The sequence below is a fragment of the Haliaeetus albicilla genome, chromosome 2 (assembly GCF_947461875.1).
Source record: "Haliaeetus albicilla chromosome 2, bHalAlb1.1, whole genome shotgun sequence".
In the NCBI taxonomy this organism is placed as follows: domain Eukaryota; kingdom Metazoa; phylum Chordata; class Aves; order Accipitriformes; family Accipitridae; genus Haliaeetus; species Haliaeetus albicilla.
Genome location: NC_091484.1, coordinates 2,281,196 through 2,303,945, shown reverse-complemented (window position 1 = coordinate 2,303,945; position 22,750 = coordinate 2,281,196). Strand labels below are relative to the sequence as shown.

At 40.1% G+C, this 22,750-nt stretch overlaps 1 protein-coding gene across 7 annotated transcripts in view; it reads left to right on the top strand.

The window, feature by feature from the left end:
* The window catches only part of ZBTB46 (zinc finger and BTB domain containing 46), a 60,867-nt gene that overhangs the window by 9,288 nt on the left and 28,829 nt on the right, over positions 1 to 22,750 (top strand). For all 7 annotated transcript variants that reach the window (XR_011327898.1, XM_069802515.1, XM_069802481.1 and 4 more), the window contains 2 exons: positions 48 to 187; positions 7,942 to 8,911. Coding sequence is in view for 6 of the 7 variants with exons in the window: in XM_069802515.1 (XP_069658616.1) it covers positions 134 to 187; positions 7,942 to 8,911 (1,024 nt within the window). In the remaining variant the exon portion in view is untranslated. The remainder of the gene's footprint in view (positions 1 to 47; positions 188 to 7,941; positions 8,912 to 22,750) is intronic.

Genomic DNA, 22,750 nt, shown 5'->3' with positions numbered 1-22,750 from the left:
GTAGTCTAATGCTAATAACTTCTTCTGGTTTTGTTTTTTTGTCGTAGTTCTGCCTTTCCCCTACAAGAGTTCACACCAGTGCTACTGGAAGGTCATAGAACGGTGCACTACCTGTGCTGCCCTAGGGCTGTTGATGTCCTCACCTATAGTAGGAGAAACGCTAGACCTGGAACCCAGTTTGTTACTGGTAAGAAGTAATTGTCTTGGATTTTTTTTTTTATTTTTTTTATTTAATATTAAAGTTTGCATGCTTTCTCTAACAAAATCAGCAAAAACGTCTTCCCTGCTTATTACTTGAAGAACACTGTAGCAAAATGTGCATCTCTGGTCTCCCCCCCCCCCTCCTATTTTTAACTTTACAGTTTCTAAATTTCTAATTCTAATATCTAATTGCCCTCCTTTCAAAATGTGGAGGCTAACAGTTTTCCGTTAGCTTTCATTTTCAGACCTGGTTTTCTCTCAAAATTCTTTATGCGCTGTCAGAGCTAATGAAGGTTAATAAAAGGATTTTTCTAAGATACCTTCAGAAATCCTGTCTTTTGGTTGCACTTTTGTAGTGTCCAGCTTCTGTACACTATAGCTGGCCCCGTAACTTCAGGTAGATGGTTTGATAGGTCAAAGGCCAAAGCCAAGTCTCTGGTTTAAAGTTTTGGAGTAGAGAGTGAAATGTTTAATGATAGCTCCCTGTTATTTTATTGCTTATGGGAGTTAAGATTTTGCTTGTGTTTCCTGTTTGGATTGCAGAAACAAAGCTTTGATGATATGACTGACTAGAAGCATGCAGTGTTTTGCGTGTCGTTATTCTTTTTGCTGAAATTGGCTTTCTTTTAATTCCTAATTGCATTTGGATCTATCTATTTTCATGGTAGAAGCAATTGTAAACTGATGACATGGTCTTAAACGTATTTCCTGACTAAATCTAACCTGGACTGATGGGGAGTTGAAGTCTCTTTGCCTGTCCTAAGAACCAGGGGTTCGAGCAAGTGATTTCTTTGCTGGTGTGTTACAGCTACTGAAGGTGTAATGCTTGCCCTGCTGCTGCTGTTTGAACTTTGCTCATGGACTTTCTGGATTGTAACTGCTACAGAGAGGCTAACTGGAGATGGTGTTTTAATGCTGTCAATGGTGGTGTAGCATTGGCTTGAAATTGGAGAGAAATTTTAGTCAATCCTCATCAGGCAGATGTTAATTGAATACTTGTAGGGGCTTGGGGCAGGGGGGTTGCCCTACAGTCATAGAGAATTGAGTGGACCTCTCAAATTTGATAATAAAAATATAACTAGTATTTTTACTTCAGTTCACTGAAAATCGTTTGCCTTCCAGATTTTTGTCCTTTCTGTAATTCTGTAGTATTTCTCAAACTGAATGGTGAAACTTTTTAATTTTTTTCCTGTGGCTCCTAACCCATAAGGATGAACAGGCACTGTTGGGCTGTAATAAAACATTCTCATCCCCAGTCATAAGGGAAAAGTGGTACGGTGTTTTTCTCGTGAAACCGTGAGTTGTGAGTAACCTCTTTGGCCCAAGGGTCTGGTTTGGTCTGTTTACAAACATCTGCCTGTTTCTCTTTGAATTCAGAGTTGTGGTTGGAATGACCAACTTAAACTACGAATGATCGGTTTCATGAATCAGAATAGGGTAGAAGAGTTTCTTTTTTGGCAACTGTTCATTTTCATAAGCTGTTACTTGCATCTACTTTGAACAAAGCTGAACATAACAATATAATTTTGGGGTATCTAGTATCAAAAAATTAACTTTTCTGGAATTGTGTGCTCTTCTTCAAACACACTTAGGAGAAAACACTGTACTTCTGGAGATTTGTACTTGTAAAGCTCATGAGCAGTGTCTTTGCAGGGAGTTATCATCCATTAATATCCTGAGTCTTCTGCTTTTTCTCCCCTTTAGGAGAATAAGTATAGGTACCGTCCTTTTGAGTTGCTAAGGTTACGTTGGGGTTTTTTGTACTTCATTCTTTTCAGCCCAGGGCACATGGATAGGAGGAATCCTATGCATTTCTGTTGTCTTTAATTGGATGAAAGTGAAACTCGTATACACACTGTGTCTTGTTGTGCAAGGAGGCATTTCAAGCCCAATCTCACCTTACGGAGCTCCTTTGCAGAGGAATTTAAAAAATGTTGGAATGTCTTGGGAGTGGAGACATGGACAGGACACAGGGGAAGCAGAGAAGTGGGGTGTGTTTGTTGGTTTTTTTGTATAATAAACCATTGGAGTGAATTTGAGTTCTTCCTTAATCTGTTTTTACTTTTCTCTGAACGGAGAGGGGGGAGGAAACAACACATTTTTGGTTAAATTCCAATTGGCATGTTTACTCTAGGGAGCATAGAGTGGCTGGTGGAGTGCACTAGTGAATAGTTTGGTACTCTATAACTTGTGTCCTTAGTATTAAGCGTAGAAACTTGTTTAGACAATTGTAACAGACTAAATGACATGTAGTTTAAATTTTTCGTTCGCTTATATTCTGAGAGCACAAAAAGTAAACAAACAAACAACCCTACCAACAACAAAAAACCCCTCTAGTCTTTTTCTGCTCCCCTCCACCTCCCTTTTCCTTCTGAGTTTAATTTTGTCCCCACTATTTCCCAGAGGACTGTACTGTAGAGGCTTTCATGTGTGTACTCCATTTCTTGTCTGTGGCTTTTTGTCAAAATTCATATAAGGCGCTGAGTTTTAGATGCAACAAATTTGTACCACTTAATTTTACTGGTGTTAAGATTTTGGTCAGCAGACTTATTGTGGGTGCGTATGCTGAGAGGTTGGCTTTGTAAGTATTACTGGTTACTCGTTTTTAAAACCTTTCCAACAGTAGGTGAAGACTGTGTTTATTTAGACTCTTATGTCACCAGGTGATGTTTTCATGTTCAAATAACTGTACTGATAGTGCAAAAGAAAGAGTTTTCAGAGATGCTATATTTGTAGAACTAGGTTCATTCTAGCTAGGTTTAAAGATTATATAAATTATTAATGCTTACTTTAAGACCAGGTTTTTGACAACATGGAAAGTAAAAAGCTGGCCCGTATCTTGACAGAAGTTTGCATGAAAGAGATTATTAAATCTGCTCATGTTTTGTTCTTTTTGCTGTTACATGCAAGTGTTGTTTGTTTAGGGACAATTTTTTTTTTTTTAGTTATTTTTGGAAAAGTAATAGACTTGAATTACTGTAGTGTCTGTGAATTGACTTATGAAAAAAGCCTGATCTGCTACAATTTATTTTGTGGAAAATCTACAGATGAGCTTTCATGGTTCATTGGCTTCTTGGAAAGCTGTGTTGTGGCCATGTGCTGTCATCGCAGGCCCAGGCCTAAAGGATTTTAGTAGGTGCTCAACTTTGAAATCCTTCAGTGTACTAAAAAGACCCGAGATAAAACAAAAAATACATCATTAATCTTTGAGGTCTGATTCTAAAAAATCTCCACGGTTTATTCCATCTTTACCAGGCTTCCAGTAGAAGTTTGAAGGCTACTGCTTTTCGAAGAAATCTTTCCACAACATCTTTTAAGTGGAGATAAATATCGTTACCAGGAAAAGGGGAAAAAAAACCCCAACCATCCCAACAACAAGCCACAAAACAGCATGTAAAATTGGAACACAAGAGCACAGGGTTTTGAAGCTTCCTGAATTTTTAACTACTAGCAAATTGCCTTAAATTTAACTTGGATTAATTCTCTAGTGATCCTTGACATTAAACGGATGTTCTGGTTTGACATGGGTAGACAGAAAACTAATTAATTCCTCTGAATTTGAGGCATATTTAATTTTCTCCCCCAAAGACCTCTCATTTAAAAGGTACAATGCTGTGACAAATGTTGAATGTGGAACAATGTGTATAAAGTAGCAGACCTTTAGACAGAGGAAGATCAAGACATCTACAGTAATAATTGCTGGTTTGGAAGATGTTAAATTTTATTGATTAGACTGAACATGGGAGTATCTACATCATTGCTTGCATACTTGAAAGTGCTGTAACGTGCCCACCTGTCAGTGGAAAGGATGCTGCTCTTTGGTGGGTGTCTTCCCCATTCATCTCTCTTGTCTCTTTATACTTAAAGTACTTTGGAACAAGGACAAGTTGTCTTCCCTTTGTGTAGAGGAATGTGTATTGTCATTATTTTTACTTGTGTTCTTATATTCATCATATTTTAGAATGTCAGGTATTTTTGCTTTCTTGTCCAAAAGGCACCTACCCACCCTCTCTCTGCTCTTGTCCCCAATGACCTTGGAAAAGTGGGCAAGTAACATACAAGGACTGTATGATCTTACTGTAATGACACGCTTTTGTTCATCCATGGCTTGCCTGGAGGGTGTCTTCTGTCAAGAGCTTGGTGGGTGGGAGGGAGGCCAGTAAGGAATCTTGCATAGATTTGTGTGTGTGTGTTTAGTAGAAATCCCTTGATAGGAAATAAAGTCAGAGAAAAGCTATTTCCTAAAGAGGCTAGCATGTGCTTCATCCATAAGAAGCACCAGATGAGTCAGAACCTCAACTGAACCTCAGACTGGTCCAGTCTAAACCAAAGGTAGCAAGAGACGAATATTTTAATCTGGGTTTCTGCCACAGGCAGCTTAAACAAAGGACAAGGTTTATCTAAAATAGACTGTTACCAACAGTGAGGGGGAACCCAGCTCACTGAAGTAAGCTGAATAAATATATGAAATAGTAAAGAAATAAAATCTCAAGGAATCAGTATAATTTCCAGGTGAAAAACATTCAAGAAGAAAAGCTCTTGTTGCATAAATTCACAAAACCAGGTGAAGACATTGACAGATACTCCTGATGCTAATCTGTATTAAATTGAGGAAGGGAAAATCGTCTTTGCAGGAGATTTCCCGCCCCCCTCCCCCCTGCACTGATTCCAGGGAGTTGGTATCTTGGAATATGGATTTTGATACCCATGAAGGAACAGCAAACGGAAATGCCATATCTGAAACCTTCTGATGGCTTCGTAATTGTATGCTGTGAGGTTTTCTTGCGTCTTCCTCTGAATCATGTGGATATGGCAGCTGTTGAAGACAGGATTGGTGATGGACAACTCACTTTATCCTATGTGGCAATTCATATTTCCTGAGGGGACTAAGCTGACTCTTCAGCTCCTAAAAGTAGATGCAGTAGTGGTTTCTGGAATAAAGACAAAACTGAACTGTCATTCTGCTTTAAGAGGTGGTTCTCTCAAAAATGAAGACATGGGAAGTGGTGGCAGCCACCTTCAGAGCCTGGGTTAGAGAGCTGCTGTGCTGGCTGGTTCCATCACAACCTTTTCAGGCCAAACACCTGAAAAATCAATTCGTCCTCTTTTTTTTTTTCTTTTTTTTTTTTTCCCCCCGACTCGATTCTTGGTTTGATTTTTTTTTTTTTTTTTTTTTAATTTATTTATTTCATTTATTTGTGTTGGAGATGGCTTCCGTGTGAGAATTTGATTTGAGGTCTCCGGGCAGATTTCAATGGTAAATGGGTAGTGTTGTTCAGATAATGTAGAGCTATGCTATTATTAACCTCTTCCAGTTCAAATAAAAAAAAAAAAAGAATAGCTTCTTTGTGTGTTCTGTGCTTAATTCTGTAGAAAAACTGTATGGATTTGAAATAGATGAACACCAGTTCAGCCTGTTTATGTTGCAGGAAGACGGTCCTTCCTCTCTTGAGGGAAGTAAATGCTTCTCAACGATCAGGGACCAGCTGGTCTTGCAAATTAGCATTTCTGACACTGCCGAAGAGACAGCTCCATTCTTGCGGAACTGGAGAAGCTTGTGCAGGCAATCTTGCGTAACTTGAACTTTTGAATCATCAGGTGGCTCTCTAGAAGAAAGGTCCTGTGTCACGTATGTTCTGTGGGCTGAGAGGTTGTTTTTTAGCCAATGGTGTTGGCCAAACTGTAGCTATTTTGCTCCTGTAGATGACAATAATAGCACAGACTAGGGGAAGGGGGCAGAGGTCTTGGGGATCTGTGTTCCACAGTACAGGAAACCCACTTGCATGGGTCAGGAAACTTGCTTAATCATGGCTGTCCTAGGACTGCCCACTGCTGTGAGCCTATTTGAACAGATGGGACTGAATTTGTGTTTGAACTTGATGTATGTTAGAAAGTTGATTCAAGCTCACGTCAGCCTCCTTACTGACAGTGCTTATATTTAACCATGTATGCTTTAAGACTGTAAGACCTCAGAAGTACAGTGATTTGGGTTTTATCAGCAACCACCAGTAGCCTAAATCCAGGCTTCTGATGTGTGCACCTGCCCATAGGTACATCAGAATTTGGTCTTGTCAGTATGTTGTATGTTGTCATGTGGACCCACATATTAATTTTACAGTTGGAACATCCTATATTGGAACAAATTTGAGTTTTTGAGAGAAAGGAGTAGATATCCTTCATGTTGTGTGGCAGCTTGGCGCTCTTAATCGGTCAAACCATTAAACCACTGTTAGATGGCATATAAATCTTGATAGAAAGTTCCGAATAAGTGGTATAAGCTAGATAAAATGGCAGAAAGTAACACCAAGGAATTTGCAAAGCTGTGGCAGCAAAGGCAAGTATGGAGTTGCAAAGGTAGTAACTGCCGAGGTATGGTGTTGCAGGGAGTACTTCATCGGTCTGTTCTGGTGCTGCCAGCGTCCATCCTTAACACTTTAAGTGTTGTGAACTTGAAGTCATCTCGCTTGAGAGACAGAACGTGTTGATACGCCTGATAGCAGTGAAGCGTTACCTTGGGAGACGAAGGGCAGGGCATTTCTGTTGGTGTTGAATGGACAACAGATTAAGCTGTGTGGCAGGAGTGACTTACTGAACACCATGAGAAATCTGTGTATGCACTCGTCCATGTTGATGTATTACTTCTCTCATATTTGTACTTGGCAGGTGTGATAAAGTTCAATCTGAAAATATTGGTGCTACTGATGACTGTCAACATATCCACACTTAAGACCTTTTTTTCTGGTTTGGGGTGTAAGCGGAGGATAATTGGAGCATAACTTAGAAGACATGGGTCTCTGCCATGCTGCTGGCACTAATTAGCCTTTTTTTGGATAACACTGTCAAATTTTATGGAAGGTGATCAAAAGTCCCGTGAATTCTTCTCAGCTTGATGGACACGTTGTTATTTTGGTCATAAGCATCCTTTCTAAACATTAATGTTTAAGTGATTATTAGAATTTCTCTACCCAATATCTTAGGGTGGTTGTGGGGTAAACTTGGAGATGTAAAGCCAAGGAAATAATATGTTTTATTGCAAAGTTAAAAATCTTGTGCTTCTAAGTAGTTAAGCTTCAAATAGCATTAACTGCATAGTTCTGATATCTTGCCAGTTTAGTTTGGGTGGGGACTTAAAATTTTGTGATCTGTGGTCTTGGATTTGCTTATTGCTCTTCTGACTCGAAAACAGTATTTATAGCCCCTCAACGGCAATATAGCAAGGGAAATAGCTGGTTTCAATTGGCTTTTGCTGTTTGAGGATTTCAGCTATTCAGTGTGCTACATGTAATGCTTGTTCCCTTGAGGAAATTGTGTTACAGAGTGCTCTTCAATAGTTTGTCTCCATCAGCATGGTTTCAAGTGTAGTACCTCTTTCAAAACCAAACTTTACTGAACCCAAACAGTAAAAACTGACAGCTGTTTTACCCAAGTAACTTAAGACAGGTTTTCTTACAAGTCTGTAGTAATTTAAAGAAATGTTTCTCTGGGATGTTATGAGCCACTGGAGGATTGAGTTTCAAATCTAGTCCCTTTTAACGTAAATTTTTTGAGGTCTGGTAAAAATAAGCTGCATTGTGTAATGACCATGCAGTCTTTCTAGGCAGCAGTTGTATTTTGTGACAATCTTTCAAGAGGAACCTGGTACTTAATTTGGTTCAGCTTGGGGTTTGTCTCAGTCTTTGAAGAACGCGTCTGTAAGCCTGTATGGGATTTTGTAATACTGTCATTTCCTTCCCCATGCAGGACTTGTGGAAGAGGAAACACAAAGATTTCCAAATGAATAACCGAAAGGAAGATATGGAGATTGCTTCCCACTACCGTCATCTGCTGCGTGAGCTTAACGAGCAGAGACAACATGGCATCCTCTGTGATGTTTGCATTATAGTGGAGGGGAAGATCTTTAAGGCTCACAAAAACGTTCTGCTTGGAAGTAGTCGCTACTTCAAAACACTGTACTGCCAGGTACAGAAAACCTCTGACCAGGCCACAGTCACCCATTTAGACATTGTAACTGCACAAGGCTTTAAAGCAATCATTGACTTCATGTATTCTGCACACCTAGCACTGACCAGCAGAAACGTCATTGAGGTGATGTCAGCTGCTAGCTATCTGCAAATGACAGATATTGTACAAGCCTGTCACAATTTCATAAAAGCAGCTCTTGACATAAGCATAAAGTCTGATGCCTCGGATGACCTCGTTGATTATGAACTTGGAGCCCCTTCCAGCAGTAGTACGGATGCTTTGATTTCAGCAGTCGTGGCTGGCAGGAGTATATCTCCCTGGTTAGCTCGGCGAACAAGTCCAGCAAACTCTTCTGGAGATTCAGCTATTGCCAGCTGCCATGAAGGAGGGAGTAGTTATGGAAAAGAGGATCAAGAACCAAAAACAGACAGCCACGAAGACATTTCATCCCAGTCTCTTTGGTCTAGTGACATGGGCTATGGGTCTTTACGTATCAAAGAGGAACAGGTTTCACCGTCACATTATGGAGGGAGTGAACTACATTCTGCCAAGGATAGTGCAATACAGAATGCGTTCTCAGAACAAGGAGTAGGGGATGGCTGGCAACCCACTGGGCGCAGGAAGAACAGAAAAAACAAAGAAACTGTGCGGCATATTACGCAGCAAGTGGAGGACGACAGCAGGGCAAGTTCTCCAATGCCATCTTTTTTACCTGCCTCAGGCTGGCCGTACAGCAGTCGAGACCCAAGTAAGTCATTCTTCCGATTTTCGTGGTTGAAGTAAAGAATGTTGAGTTAATTAGATCTGTTTATGATATGATCTTACCAGTCTCTGAAATCTATTAGCTTGCCAGAAACTGAAAAATGTAGAAGCCTGTGTTGCCAGCAATCAAAAGAACCAAGTACTGTACAGTTCAGTCAGGAACCTTGGTGTCACGGCATTGCAGGCTGGTTCTTCTGTGAAAGAAGTTGGTAGTTTTGTTTTGGCCTTGAACATAGAATGGCATAAATCACCCCCAAAACACCATTATAATTCTTGGAATTAATGAGAGAAAAGGTTGGAATTTATTTTAGCAGGTGTGCAAACTGATGTCAAGGTTGAAGAATTTTCCTTGCACAGTATATTGATGATGTAATTACAGCACACACAGGTGTAATTTAGTCTTAATGATACTATCTTCAGTACTTCCTGATATTCAGGTGTCACTTTCTCATGTGTAAGAAAACCACCAGAGCTTGTTGCTGGTAATGGCAAAATAAGTGTTTGGTAAATCCTAAGAATAATGTGGTTTTTTTCTGGTACTACTAAGGCTTAAAATGTCTTTTGATGTGTGACTACTCATAGTCTGAGATGAGTGGCTGCTTTTGAAGTGTATAGACAGGGAGAAAAATGTTTTCTTGACTTCTTTTGAATCTCCAGTAGTTATTTTTCTGTCTCAAGGTAACTCCTATTTGATTCATTAATCACTGGCAATTAGTAGATCCAGGAATGCTAGTGATACAGGAGTTTGGGTGTTTTTTTCCTAAGGACTTTAAGGGAGTGTGGTATTAAACTCCCTCAAGCTGACTTGAAGAACTTTGTGCTGTGAGTTAGCCTGCGTTTCATTGCATACCAGAATCCAAGTCAGCCAGGAGAAGGGCGTGTGAGATTATATACCCTTATGTTGCCAAATGCGGATGAAAAAAGCAATATAAATAGTACTGAAAGTCTGAAGAGTCTTTATGGGCTGAAAAAGGATGTTTAAGTTGCTTACATACTGAAGTTTAAATGCGGTTTTCATTGAATGGGTAACGCTCTACAAATGTCTTTTAGATTTATTATGTTTTACAGTTATCTGCTGCAGCAAGCTTGCATGTAATTATTTTAATTGGCTGATGATAAAATCTGAACAACGTCAGTTAGGAGAAAAATGAGACATAACTTAAGATAACAGTGATTTATGACGAATCTTGTTTTTATAATGCATGTATTTTAGAATTGTTTTGAATGAAGATTCAGCACGGATTGCCTGGTGTACTATTCGCACGCAAATATTTTTCACTTTCACGGCATCTCATAAAAACAGCTCAATCACTTGTACTGTCTGTCAGGTGTGTGGGCTTCGGACAGGTATATGAAGTAAACCACCCATGCTGGAGTGACTGCAGAAACAGAACTGCAACTCTGATCCTTTTAGCAAACTGGTTATAGACTGAATGTCTTTAAATTACTGAAAACAGTGCAAAATATAAGAGATTGTATTACTGGAAGCTGAATGAAGTTTAGATTATTTAATTCCTAATTGTTAAGGAATTAAATAGAAGTGGCCTTTTTCTTTACAACTGTTTGCAGATGAGAGGAAGATGGTTGCGGGTGTTGACTCAGCGCAGTGCTGAGACAACGCATCAGCAGGCACAATCAAATTATTTGTTCCAAATTTTGTCTTAAATGTGGTTTCCAGTTGTCATTGTTTAACCCCAGCCAGCAACTAGGCACTATGCAGCCGCTCAGTCACTCCTCCCACTCCCAGTGGGATGCAGGGGAGAATTGGGGGGAAAAAAAAAAAAGGAGAACTTCTGGGTTGGGATAAGAAAGATTTAATAACTAAAGTAAAATAAAATGTAATACTAACAATAATAATAACAATATATAATAATAATTGTAATGAAAAGGAATATAATAAAAAATAATTTTAAAAATTAATAAAACCCAAGAAAAGACAAGTGATGCACAATGCAGTTGCTCACCACCCTCTGACTGATGCCCGAGCAGCAATCTGCCCCTCCCGGCCAACTCCCCCCAGTTTATATACTGAGCAAGATGTGCTATGGTATGGAATATCGCTTTGGCTAGTTGGGGTCAGCTGTCCTGGCCATGCTCCCTCCCAGCTTTTTGTTTGTGCACCTGCTTGCTGGCAGCCTACGGGAAACTGAAAAATCCTTAACTTAGGATAAGTGCTACTTAGCAACAAGTAAAACATCAGTCTGTTATCAACAGTATTCTCACACTAAATCCAAAACACACTGTACCAGCTACTAAGAAGAAAATTAACTCTATCTCAGCCGAAACCAGGACACCAATAAAAGAGGTGTTTCTAATGGTGGGAAAGGGGAAGCTGAATGGTGGTGGTTGAGGGAATAGTTTCAATATTCCACTAGTGCTGGTAAAGCAAAAGGAAAAACTGAATAGCAACACTTCTCATTGTCTCACTGTCCAAAACGAGAGCAAAGCCAGAACCAGACAGACACAGGGGCTACATACATTGGCAGTGGCCAGCCAGTCTGGCTGCTGCTCTGAGAGCAATGTGTGCAAAGTAAAAGTAACCATGCTTTGGAGCAAGGGCAGGGTGTGGAGTCTGGGCTGCTCATGGTTTCCCCAAGTGAGCCGTCTGGAGAGGTGAGCAGAGATGAAATTCTCCTTTCTGCCCTGCTGAAAAGGGACGTTTCTCTGCCCTGTGGGGCCTGAAATGGTGGGATGGGTGCATATGGGCTTAACGGCAGGGAGTATCTCTGCGTGCTTCCCCTAAGCAAGAGGAGCCCTGCGTGTATTTCAGGTCAAATTTTCTTGTCTTTTGGGGGATTTTTTTGGTATGATTTCAAAGGATTTGAGATCCGTGCGTGTTCAGTTTCAGTTAACAGTTGGGCAGCTTGTCAGCAGCAAGCCTCTTGTGTGCTTGTGTGTGTGTAGATGCCTGGTTTGGGTGAGATCAGAGTTGGTCACTCAGGTGAGGTTGCTTCTCTTTCAGCGTGAAGTGAAAGCATCCCTGCTCCCCCAGACGATCACCGTCTGGGTCCCTACAAGCAATAGGGTCTTTTGGTCTCACATTACTATTTCCCATCTCCAGCAGGTGGAAGCAACCCTCTTGCGAACTGCTCCATCTCCCAAGTTGCCAAGCTCCAGGGTTCTGCGTAGCTTGGTTATTGGTACCCCAGGTTCTTCCCTCTCCTGCTGGAATTCAGTAGTCATCTAGGGGTGCTGGAAACTTAGCTCCTATGCATGAAGAAAAGGTTATTCTCTTGTGTGAAAACAGATAATGGCAAGTGTCTGCACTGTATAATGAGTATTTGGGATGTGGTTAAATTCTGGCTTGAAGTTGTCTTTGATTTAGTAGTGTCAGGCTTTGTTCTTTAAAACAGACTTCATTAGTCTAAGGCTCTTTTTTTGCCTTGTGTATTTAGAAGTGTCCCTATCCATATTGTTCATAGCTAGGATGAAAAAGTACTCTGCTGAGGAAATGGTTGTTGAATGTTCTTTCATAAGTAGCTAAGAAGAAAAAAGTTACCTAGAACTCTTTGTTCTTTGAGGCTCATTCACTTCTCTGATCTATTCACTTATTTTAAGATGTTGCTTGTTAAGTCTGAAAGCTCTCATTGTGGGATAATTTGGGTACCATTTGCAAATGCCTCTATACTGGAGTACTAACACAGACCTTCTGGCAATGTGAAAGCTGATTTAGGAGAGTCCATCTTAAAAGTTTGGTGTTAGTGTCTTCCTCCTGAAATTGTGCAAGATATTAATTTGGTCTTGCTTGCAAGCAGCATTGCATTTCAGCAACATGCAAGCAACATTTGGGAAGGTGGACCTTGCAAGTAACCGTTGCATCACCCTTTTAAATCAGTGATTATTTGGAGCAGTGTACTTCACAGATTAAAAATATTCTCCTACTCCTGTATTAAGTTACAATGTGTTATTGTAACAAAACATAAATTACTTATGTTACAAAGAAGCAGGTTGCAGTCACTGAAACTTTGCTTTTGCAACAACTTACAGCTCCTTTACACTTGATAGTGGTGCTTCTTTCAGTGGGAGACATGTTCTTATCAATATAGGCAGGGTGTACTAAAGTGTCCCAAATAGGTTAAGTAGACTGTACTTTAATATGAATCAACGGGGCCTCAGAAAGACACAGGGGTTTTTTTTGTTTGTTTTGTTTTTTTAATTGAAAGGATAAGAAAATTCTTTCAGAATCAGTCGATTCTTTTCTAGATGCTGGTGAGGTGCTGCTGAGAGTCTTTGAATTTGATCACACTACGGATTAAAATAAAAAGGAGTGTCTGGAGTAATCTTATTAATGGTAATCTAACATCATGGAAATAGCAACTGAAGCAAGAGATTCTTAATGTCTGCCATGAAGAGTGTATCTTCTTCATCCAAGAAAAAATGATCAAATAGAATTTGCAAAAGAATGCAAACTAAGTTGAGATGCTAGATTGAGAATGTGATTAAGCTCTCAGTTTCTACAGGGTAGTGTCAGTCAAGCACAAATCTTGATAAGGACCATCTTTTCATGCTAGTTTCAATTTATTAATTTGGATTCTCTGTTTAGCATAAAACATATTAGGTTTTTTCTTTCTCATCCTGTTTGGGTTGTTCAGGATGTCAGTTTGTCATTCCTTGTATGAAACATTCATGTATATGTTTTCCTCACCAAGCTGCATTAACTTGGAACAGCAATTCTCCAAAGTAAACTGAAGGATAGGCTTATATAAATAATAACTTTCTTCATAACTGAGCCAAGAAGAATTTCCTCCACAGACTTGTCAAAATAACAGGTCTGTCTTCTATTTTAACCTTTTTTTCTTGAATTTCATAGGTTTTCTAAAGAAACATATTGCTATTTATTAGTCTTAATATCAAAGATGCTTACGAAATTCAGAAGTAGTCTTGTGCCTTGAGCATCTTCATTTTCCTTAGGTTGCTGTTCCTCTGCTATCGCTGGATACAGTTTTTACAGGATTACATGTCCTGAATGCGTAGACAACAGGATTGGGTGGTATTTAAAAGGTTCTTGCTGAAGAAGACAGTTACCTTCACTAGAAGAACAAAATGTTGCTTGCTGGTTTTGCCTCTCCGTATAATGGAAAACTCTGTCACTTCAAGGGTGACTTTTGAAGAATTTATTGATGGTTTTATTAATGTGCTAGTTCAAGCATAGTAGTTATGATTCAGGAATTTATTTCAAAGGAAATACTCCCACACATCTTCTGAGTGTTTGCACCCTAAAGCTGCAAGTGAATTTTTGTATGCCAATTGACTGTGAAATGAAGCTAATTGTTTTCAAAACAGAACAGTCGCTTTTAAAGATGCTACGGTTTGGGAACTTTTTGCTTTACTTTGGTTACGTGTAGTGAAATTGTATTCTGTAAGAAGAGCTTCAGGACTTAAGTAAGCCCAGAGTAGTGACCTTCATGGGAAGGATGAACAGGACTTCGCTATATCCTTCTGACTTTGCAGAGTTCAAAGTTCCTTTAGTATTTTCCCATCAAAATCTTTAATTATGCCCAAGTTTCCTCCCTCGTGGTGAGGAGACATTCAAGTTCATAACTTTTCAGTGACACAATCTGATTTTGGTGCCTGCTGCAGGGAGTTGTGCTACTCGCTCTCTGTGAAGATTGGAGGCAGCTGGTGTCGTAAGCCTTTTCCTATCCCTTTTTCTGTCTTGGTTTCTAGAGAACAAATTATGATTACAGGAGTTGTTGGCGAGCACAGATGCTTAACAGTTGGATCATATAGTGAGCTTACATTTCAGAAGGCTTCAGAGGGAGGCAAGAAAAAGCTCAGTCTAGATGAACTCTCAACTAATTTTGTGCTGGTGAGGTCTCTGGACCTGTCTGAGTGCAGGTAGGTGAATGTGTAGATTGTCTTATTATAAGATTATTTTATTCTTGCAAAAAAATCTTTTTGTCAGCAAGCTACCGGGCTTCCTGTAACTCAGCTTTTCAGTGCAAATCTTCAAATCTTTCCTTGATTTTTTTTTTAATTATTACTATTAAAAAAAAACCCCAAAAAACCAAAAAAACCCAGTGAAAATTCTGTTGTTTCTACTGTGATATTTGGCAAGCATATTAGTCCAAGTAGTGGAATAGAGGTCTTGCATAATGAGAAGAGGAAAAAAATTAGCGTGGTGTTTGGATTCAGGTGTTTAAGGAACTCTTAAGATTTTTGTTCTGCAAAACCTGTATAATACTTTTGGCTTTACATGATGCTTTATAAATAATCAATTTACCTGTCCTGAAGAGCTGGTATTTAAAAGAGAAGAAAAAAGACGATCTGCAGGCTAGCACTGAGGGTTAATATTAATGGAGAAATAAAGAAAACACTGTGTGAACTTGCTCAGAAAGAATGGGACTTTGCAATTGGCGACGGAGGCTATTTGGTGTGAAGGATTATGCCAGCATGGAATGGAGACAGAGAAAGGGGAGGAGAGGTAGCATGGTACGGGAGAGAACAGAACAAGGAGCGGGAAGAGGGATAATAGAAAAAGAGAACTGAGGACAAGTTCTGAGAACAAAGAGCCTGAATTTGGTGTAGTAAAGGTGGTATCTGAGACAGACTGAAGAGATGAGGGAGCAAGGTTAAACCAGAAGGTGTCCGTACTGGGAACACCTGTTGAACATTAAGGCACAAAGATTGAATTGATTTTTAGGCTTTTATACCCAGCTATTCCCATTGGAGATGGATAAACCTTACTGCAACTAACTGTCTCTTGTCCAGTCATTCTTCACTCTTCTTTTTAACCTCTACAGCCCAATATTTAAAAAAAACAAACTTTTGCTCCAGCTTGGAATGCAACTGCATGGTAAATAATAGTGCTCCTGCATGCTGTTCTGCCTTGCCTGTCTCCCATTAGCGGCACATTGATCCATCTACTCTGGCCTGCCCAAAACTTCTTTCCCTGCTCCTCAAAAAGTGTACGAAAAGCGTATCTTTTGTGAGACGTGTTATCACATACTTGGTACTCACTATTCATCTTATCTAAAATAAAGATATATTGGTAAATTGTAGATTTTTTGGGGGTCGAAAACAAAAGTATTGAAGGTGATGCTAAGGGAAGTCTTAGTAGGTGGGTTGAAAGCGTGCAGTGTTGAAAGGATCCACGTAGCGTGGCAGCTGAAGAAATCATTGGGACAGAATACAGTCATTTACTCTTCTTTTAAATGGATTTTGCTTTGAAAAGATCGAGTCTCCAATCCATCTGCCATGGTCTGAGTTCTGCTTGCAATGTAAAAACTTAAGGCAGGTCTTTAAGTATTTGCTACAGCTGTAAATGAAAACTAGGCTGGTTAAGTTTTCAATTGTCAGATTAATATCTGATGTCCTAAAACAACACGGGCTTAAATTTTAATAGTTTCCTACTGTTAATTCTTTATTTAGATCACTCTTTTATGCTCAACTTTGGAAAGATCACTTTTTAAGGAGGATAGATGTTTTGGATCAAAACATTCAGCTTATTGGAAAGGTGCTGGAGTATTTTTGAGGGTAGGTAATAGTAAATTACAAATTGCCTGCCACTTGCAAAATTAAGTTAATTACTGCATTTTTCCACCTGCTTTTCATGAAGTTGTAGTTACAGTGCAAGGTATTAAAATTTCCTTTGCTACAATTGAGGGGGTTTGAATGATGTTTTTAATGGGGAGATATTTCGACACCTTAAGCAGTGGTAGTCGGCGATGCCAGGCTTTCTTTGGCAGCCAGACCTGGAGGGGTTACAGATTTGTGCTGTAATGCCACCCCCAGAATTCTTTCTTAGCACCGAAATCAGCTTAGCCCATGTTCTGCATTCCTCTGGCTTACGGAGCTGCCCAGGTTTCAAGACCGTCTTTGGTACTCTCTTCATGTGCATGAAGTATCCAGTTTACTGTGTGGAGGTGGCTGCTAGTTGCAGCAAAATGCAAAACCAACCAACCAAAAAAAACCAAACAAACAACCCCCCCCACCTCTGTGTCCATATGCTGAATTTTGCAGAAACATTGCAGAGAGGGCTTAGTGAATAATTCAGGTTCTCTGTATCACCACAGTTACAGGCTAACAAAATTATTAGGATGCCATCTTTGCAGGAATAACTTTTTTGAGTTTCTGTTATTAAAGGGTTAGGTCAGGTTATTTTCAAGTTTGGAAACTAAAATCATTGCTTTAAACCCAGACACTTACTCCCTGGCTACACCCTGGCTTTAAAATGGTTCCACCCTAAACCAGCTTTAGCTCAAAGCTCAGTGTCTGTTTCCTTTCCCCACCCTGCATTCCATTTTCCCCAGGCTCCAAAGCCCTCCTCCTCCTCTTCCTCCTCCCTATGGTAACAGCCCTGATTCTGTTAATCTGCTTTAACTCCAGAGATCAGAGGCACTTCCCCTCTCTTGAGTGCCCTTCTCACTATTTTATTTGTTCCTTGTACCAAGGTTACGCTAGGCTCATCTTTACAGAGATCTCAACCTTTTAAAAAAAAAAAATCTTTTTTTTTCCCCTTTTTTGTTTCTTTACCGAAATTACAAGTGAGAAATCAAGAAGGTTTTAGAATTTTAACATAAAAAAATTCTAATCCTACTTTATAATCATCACTATTCAAGACTTGCACTTTCCTATTTAAAGTGCTGCTTTTGCATTAAAACATAGTAGGAATTCATTCTTTAGATGCAGTGTCTAGGAATCAAAACCGAAAACTATGCTGTATTGGTCTCAGATTTTGTTTGTTTGTTTGGGGTTTTTTTACATTTCTTACAGGCACTTGTTTCAAAAGGTAAATATTTGTTCTGAGAATTTTCAAAGGTTGTAACTCGGCATCCTGTCATATCATGAGTACTAGTGTTCATATTTAATGTGGTACTTGAATGTTATATTTCTATCCCTTCATGTTTGTGTCTATTCATGTGCAGATGTGCAGCAAGAGACTGTCTCTGTACTGAGGAGCAGAAGACAGTAATATCAGTCCTTTTACTGCATGAGTTATGAGACTTAGAAAAAGAGGTTAAACTTACAGTCAACCTTAGTATTTCTAAAGTGATAGTCTGTTTGAAGTCACTGTACAATTCTCTGCATATTCTGGGGAAATGATTGTGGCTTAAGGTATTTCTGCACTGCCCAGTCACTCCTGCTCCTGCAAGGACCACTTTATTTATTCCATTTTAGAATATTTTCAAAAACAATCAACTCATCCAATTTAACCATTTCTCTCTTCTTTGGATTTGGGTGTTTTGTTTTATCTTGTTTTGGTGAAGATCAGTTCATTGACCAGGTTTACTCTGTAGCCCTACAAACAGTTGAGTTGAGGTCACTAACAGGCAGTGGGAGAGCAGCAGCAAGCAGCTGGGTTTGGGGCCAGGAGCTCCTTTTGCTGACACAGACCACAGGAGAATATCTCCAGAATTTGATTCAATGTTAGGAAAACAAATATTACAGGAAAGAGATAAAAATTGATTATTTTATTTTCAGATACCTGGAAGAGTGGAGGGAATCTTCCAGTTGATATTTGCACACTGATTATTGTTTTGAGGAGAGCAAAGATGGAGATATACTTGTGCTTTTAGAATTCCACTGCAGAAATATCAATATAAAACTAGGTGGTATTTGCGTAGAACAAGCCTGTTTTATTTTAGAAATACTATTCTAGAGGTACTGAGGAGAATATGTCTGTTGGTAAAACACACATGGTGAACATCCTATGGCTGTCGGCTTGAAAACTGTATTCAAGCCTATATGATGAATGCTGCCTTTCAGTTGGCATGAGCTCCCTCTGAGCCCTCCAGAAACAGGAACAGCATTGGAAATTTGCAGTTTTATGCAGGATGGTGTTTTTCAGCAACTCAAATCCCAACAGTGCAGGACAGTGTCCCAGGTCACCCTGCTTTGAGTCATGGTTGAGAAGCTGTAGTAGGACTCAAACCTGGAAGAGGAGGGGTGGGAAAGCGCAGCCTGGGGGAGACCATGTTTTTCGTTCCATAAGGATTCACTTAAGATATCTTACAGTCTTTAACATAAAGGCAGTTTTTAACGATTATATATATATATGTTGTGGTTAAATATCTATGTTTGCCTGATGGTTTCCTCTGTTAGGATATTGGAGCTTATTTTGAATGCTGTGCACATTTATTATATCCATATGTATACTATTATGTTTGTAAAATAGTGCTAATCAAAACCAATATAGCTCATGGCATCACTTCTCTATGTACATATTACAGTATGTGAGAATGCTGGGTTTTGCTTAACAGCTGGGAAGTTGTGAAACACTTTTGAAGGATTTCTATTAGAAAGGAGAGGGGTATCTGAAATACAGTACAAGCTTCAAGGATATTTTTAGCAGCTGGTAAAAGATTGTCATTTTTCTACCAGTCCAGGTGCTCCTTTTTTGATTTTTTTTTTTTTTTTTTTATTCCCAAGAAAAAACACTAGGAAATTAAAGCTTTTTTTTTTTTTCCCCTTCCCTGTGAGCTTAAAAATGAATTATGTCTTTTGCACAGAAGGAGACCAAGCCAAATCTTCCTAAACTTCTACAAGAAACACCATCCCTGAAATTTTAGATGAAATCTGCTGTCAGGCAGATCTCTATAGATACTTGACACAAACAAACAGGTAGAAGAACCTCAGAAAATTAAGTCTTTGATTTCACCTAAGTTTTTTCCGGAAGAGTTCGGCTCAGGTCATAATTTGGCAGTGTCCTTGAAAGAAAAGCTGAGTTTTAAGTGGCTCCCACTTTCCCCTGGTACTTAATTGCACCCCTACGCTCTGCTGCAGTTGTTCTGTGAAAATGTCTGTACAGTGAACCGGATTGGGGAACTGATCGGGGTTTAAAAATAACTTTTTTTAATAAACCAGTTTATTTTTAACATATTGGTTCCTGTCTCAAGTTCACCTCACAACTATACATGTAGTCTTGGTACAACTGAGGGAGTAGCAGGGGAGGATGCAGGAATGAGCATTTGGGATGGGAGAAGTGCTGATGTTGGGACCCCCTCCCTGTCCCCTCTCTACCCTTTCTGCTTGTCATGTTGTAAACAAAAAAAATATTACATTTGCCACCACACTAAAAATTATCCGGCTGTGTGCAGGAGATCCTAAACAACTACCCCAGAAAGCACAGTGCCTGCATCCATCACAGGTAGCTTCCAGGGCCAATGCCATTTACTTTGTTCATTAGCAACTTGGGTGGTGGATGGAGCGAACCCTCAGCAAGTTGTTGGATGACGCCAGACTGGGCGGAATGATTTGCTGGAAGGCGGCGGTGCCAGACGCAGCATGAATTCAGCAAGGACAAATGTGAAGTCCTGCATGTGGGACAGAATAACCCCATGCACCAGTATGGGTTGGCAGACAAGGAGTGAGAAAGCAGCTTTGCAGAGAACATGTTCTGGTGGGTAACGAGCTGAAGAGGGGTCTGCGTGCCCTCGCAGCAGCGAAGGCTGGCTGCGTGCTCAGTTGCCTTACAAAGAGCGTACCTAGCATGTCAGGGGAATCGAGACCACGTCTGGAGTACAAGATCCAGTTTGGGGATCTCCAGGACAAAAAGGACTTTGACAAGCTTGAGCAAGCCCAGCTGAGACCTTCAAGATGATGTGTATGAGGAGAGGCTGAGACAGCTTGGTTTAACCTTGAAGAAGAGAAGGGAGGTGGAGGGTTTGTCCAGAGCCAGACCCTTCTCAGATGTGTATGGAGAAAGGATGAGAGGCGATGGACACAAGTTACAGGACGGGAAATTCTCATGGGGTAGAAGGAGGAAATTCTTCACAGAATGGTCAGATGATGGGGGAAGGGCCCGGAGAAGTTGTGGTATCTCTCTCCTCGCAGATATTCAGGCCTGTACAAGGCCCTGAGCAACAGAATCTAACTCTAAAAGTAGCCCTGAAGTCACTGCAATCTAATTTATTCTACGATTCTTAAAAACGGATGCAGGTAATACAGCAGTAACGCTGTCACAAGTCAGGACAGCTACGCGCTAGCTGTCTGTTGGTGACACTGCTTAAGATGTAATTCCAGTTGCTGTTGTTTTCAAACTGTACTTTCCTTGATGCTTGCCTTTCTGTTCCCGACAGCAGCCCTGATGTGCCTGAAAGTTTGTCTTTCCTTCCCTTCACCTTTCTACCCTAACTTATGTAAAGAAGGGATATTCTCTCCCCCTATAAACTTTGCTGTGGGTTTTTATGTGCTTTGTTCTTACATGTGTTAAAAAGAAAATAAAGAGTATGACTTGCCAGCCCTGCTTCACATTTGCCTATGGGAGGGAAAGTATTTGGTGGACTTAGCTGGGCTTCTACTGTTTATGACTGTCAAGTGGTTTTTATAAATAAGAGTAGGATATAAGATTATCCAGCGTTTCTTTAATTAGCTCCAGATAGTTGTGGGATCTTGCTGTCACCCCTAGCTTTGGCAAGTGTCCACAAAATGCAAGCAGCCAGCGACTTTGGCTGGGTTTAGTTGACGGTGTTACTGATGTTGGGTTAAAAGGATGCTGGTGAAACCAGCAGGACGATGGCGTTCATTCTGCTGAAGCACCTACAGGCTTAAGTTCTGCCAAAACACTTGCCGCAGCTGTGCGGTCGGGTGAGCTGTGCGGAAAGGGTAAGGACACTTTCTGTGACAGGAGGTGGCTTGAATTGCCGTTGTCTTTGGAGGTTGTGGGGACTTGTACAGATCCGATGAGTTTACTCCAGGTGCTGAGCAGTGATAACCTCCCGTTCAAAAAGGCATGCTTGGAGCAATGGCTCATGCTGTGTGAAAAAGCGCTAAATTTGAGGGGAGTTGAGGAGAGGTTGAAGGGCTCCTAAAAGCTTCCTGAAATTTGCCAGGGTGATAGAACTTGCAGAAACTGGCTTAAAGCTTTGGCTGTAAATGATAAGCTAAATACTGTTGCATTCCTTTCAAGGACTGCTGTATTTGCTGGCTGACTTCCCCCACCTTGCTGGTGGTTGGGTCACTTTGATTAGGTAGGCAGTCACTTGATGATGCATGTCATGCGACCTCATCATCCTGGAAACTCAGAAGACCAAGGGAGAAGCATTACTGCTTTGTATCTCTGCCAAACAGAAAGGGACTTTGAAGAGCAGATGACAGACTTCTTGGATCGCCTCTTGCCTTGAGACTGTAATGAAAAGAGCAATATTGAGGAATAGCGACCTGGCAAAACGTTGCCTTTAGTTCTTGGGGAAGAGCTTGTTTCTGCTTTCAAGTTTCTGGCAGCAGATGTAATCTTGTATGGCTTTTATTCACACCTTTCTCTCTTCTCAGGGGTTTAGTTCTCCAGCTACAGATTTCTAGAAGATATTCAACTATGTACATGAGAGAGCAGGAATAAAAGTTGAAAGATGGAAAAATGATTGAAAAAACAAATTATGAAAGAGAATAATAGGATTGGGAGTCTGGGGAACAACAGAAAACACCACTGGGGGTTTAATGAGAAGGTAAAAACACAATACAAACAAGAAATAAGTGGTATGAGAGAAACAGACGCTGAGGAGGTAGTTTGGTAACAGCTGAGTTTAAGCTGTAATGAGGAAAACTGATTGAAGCAGAGAGAAGAAAAAAAAATTTGTGTATTAAAGCCATTGATTGATTGTATTCAAATGGATTCTTTAAAATAGAGAAGCTTTTCCTTGGTCTTTCTGAAATGGCACATGTATTTTTTTCAGTTGTTTGCCTAGATTTAATGCTTTTTGTTGTCAATTTTCTCCTAGATCTTGGAAAACAATTTATCACATTAACATTTCATTCAGATACTTCTATAAGTTACATCACCTTTATTTCTGCCTTAGCCCTTCCCAAGGGGCTAATGTCTGTAGCACTTCTTGATTTTCTGACTAGTACAACTTGGTTTTTTCATACCTGGGTTTGTGACAGGAGC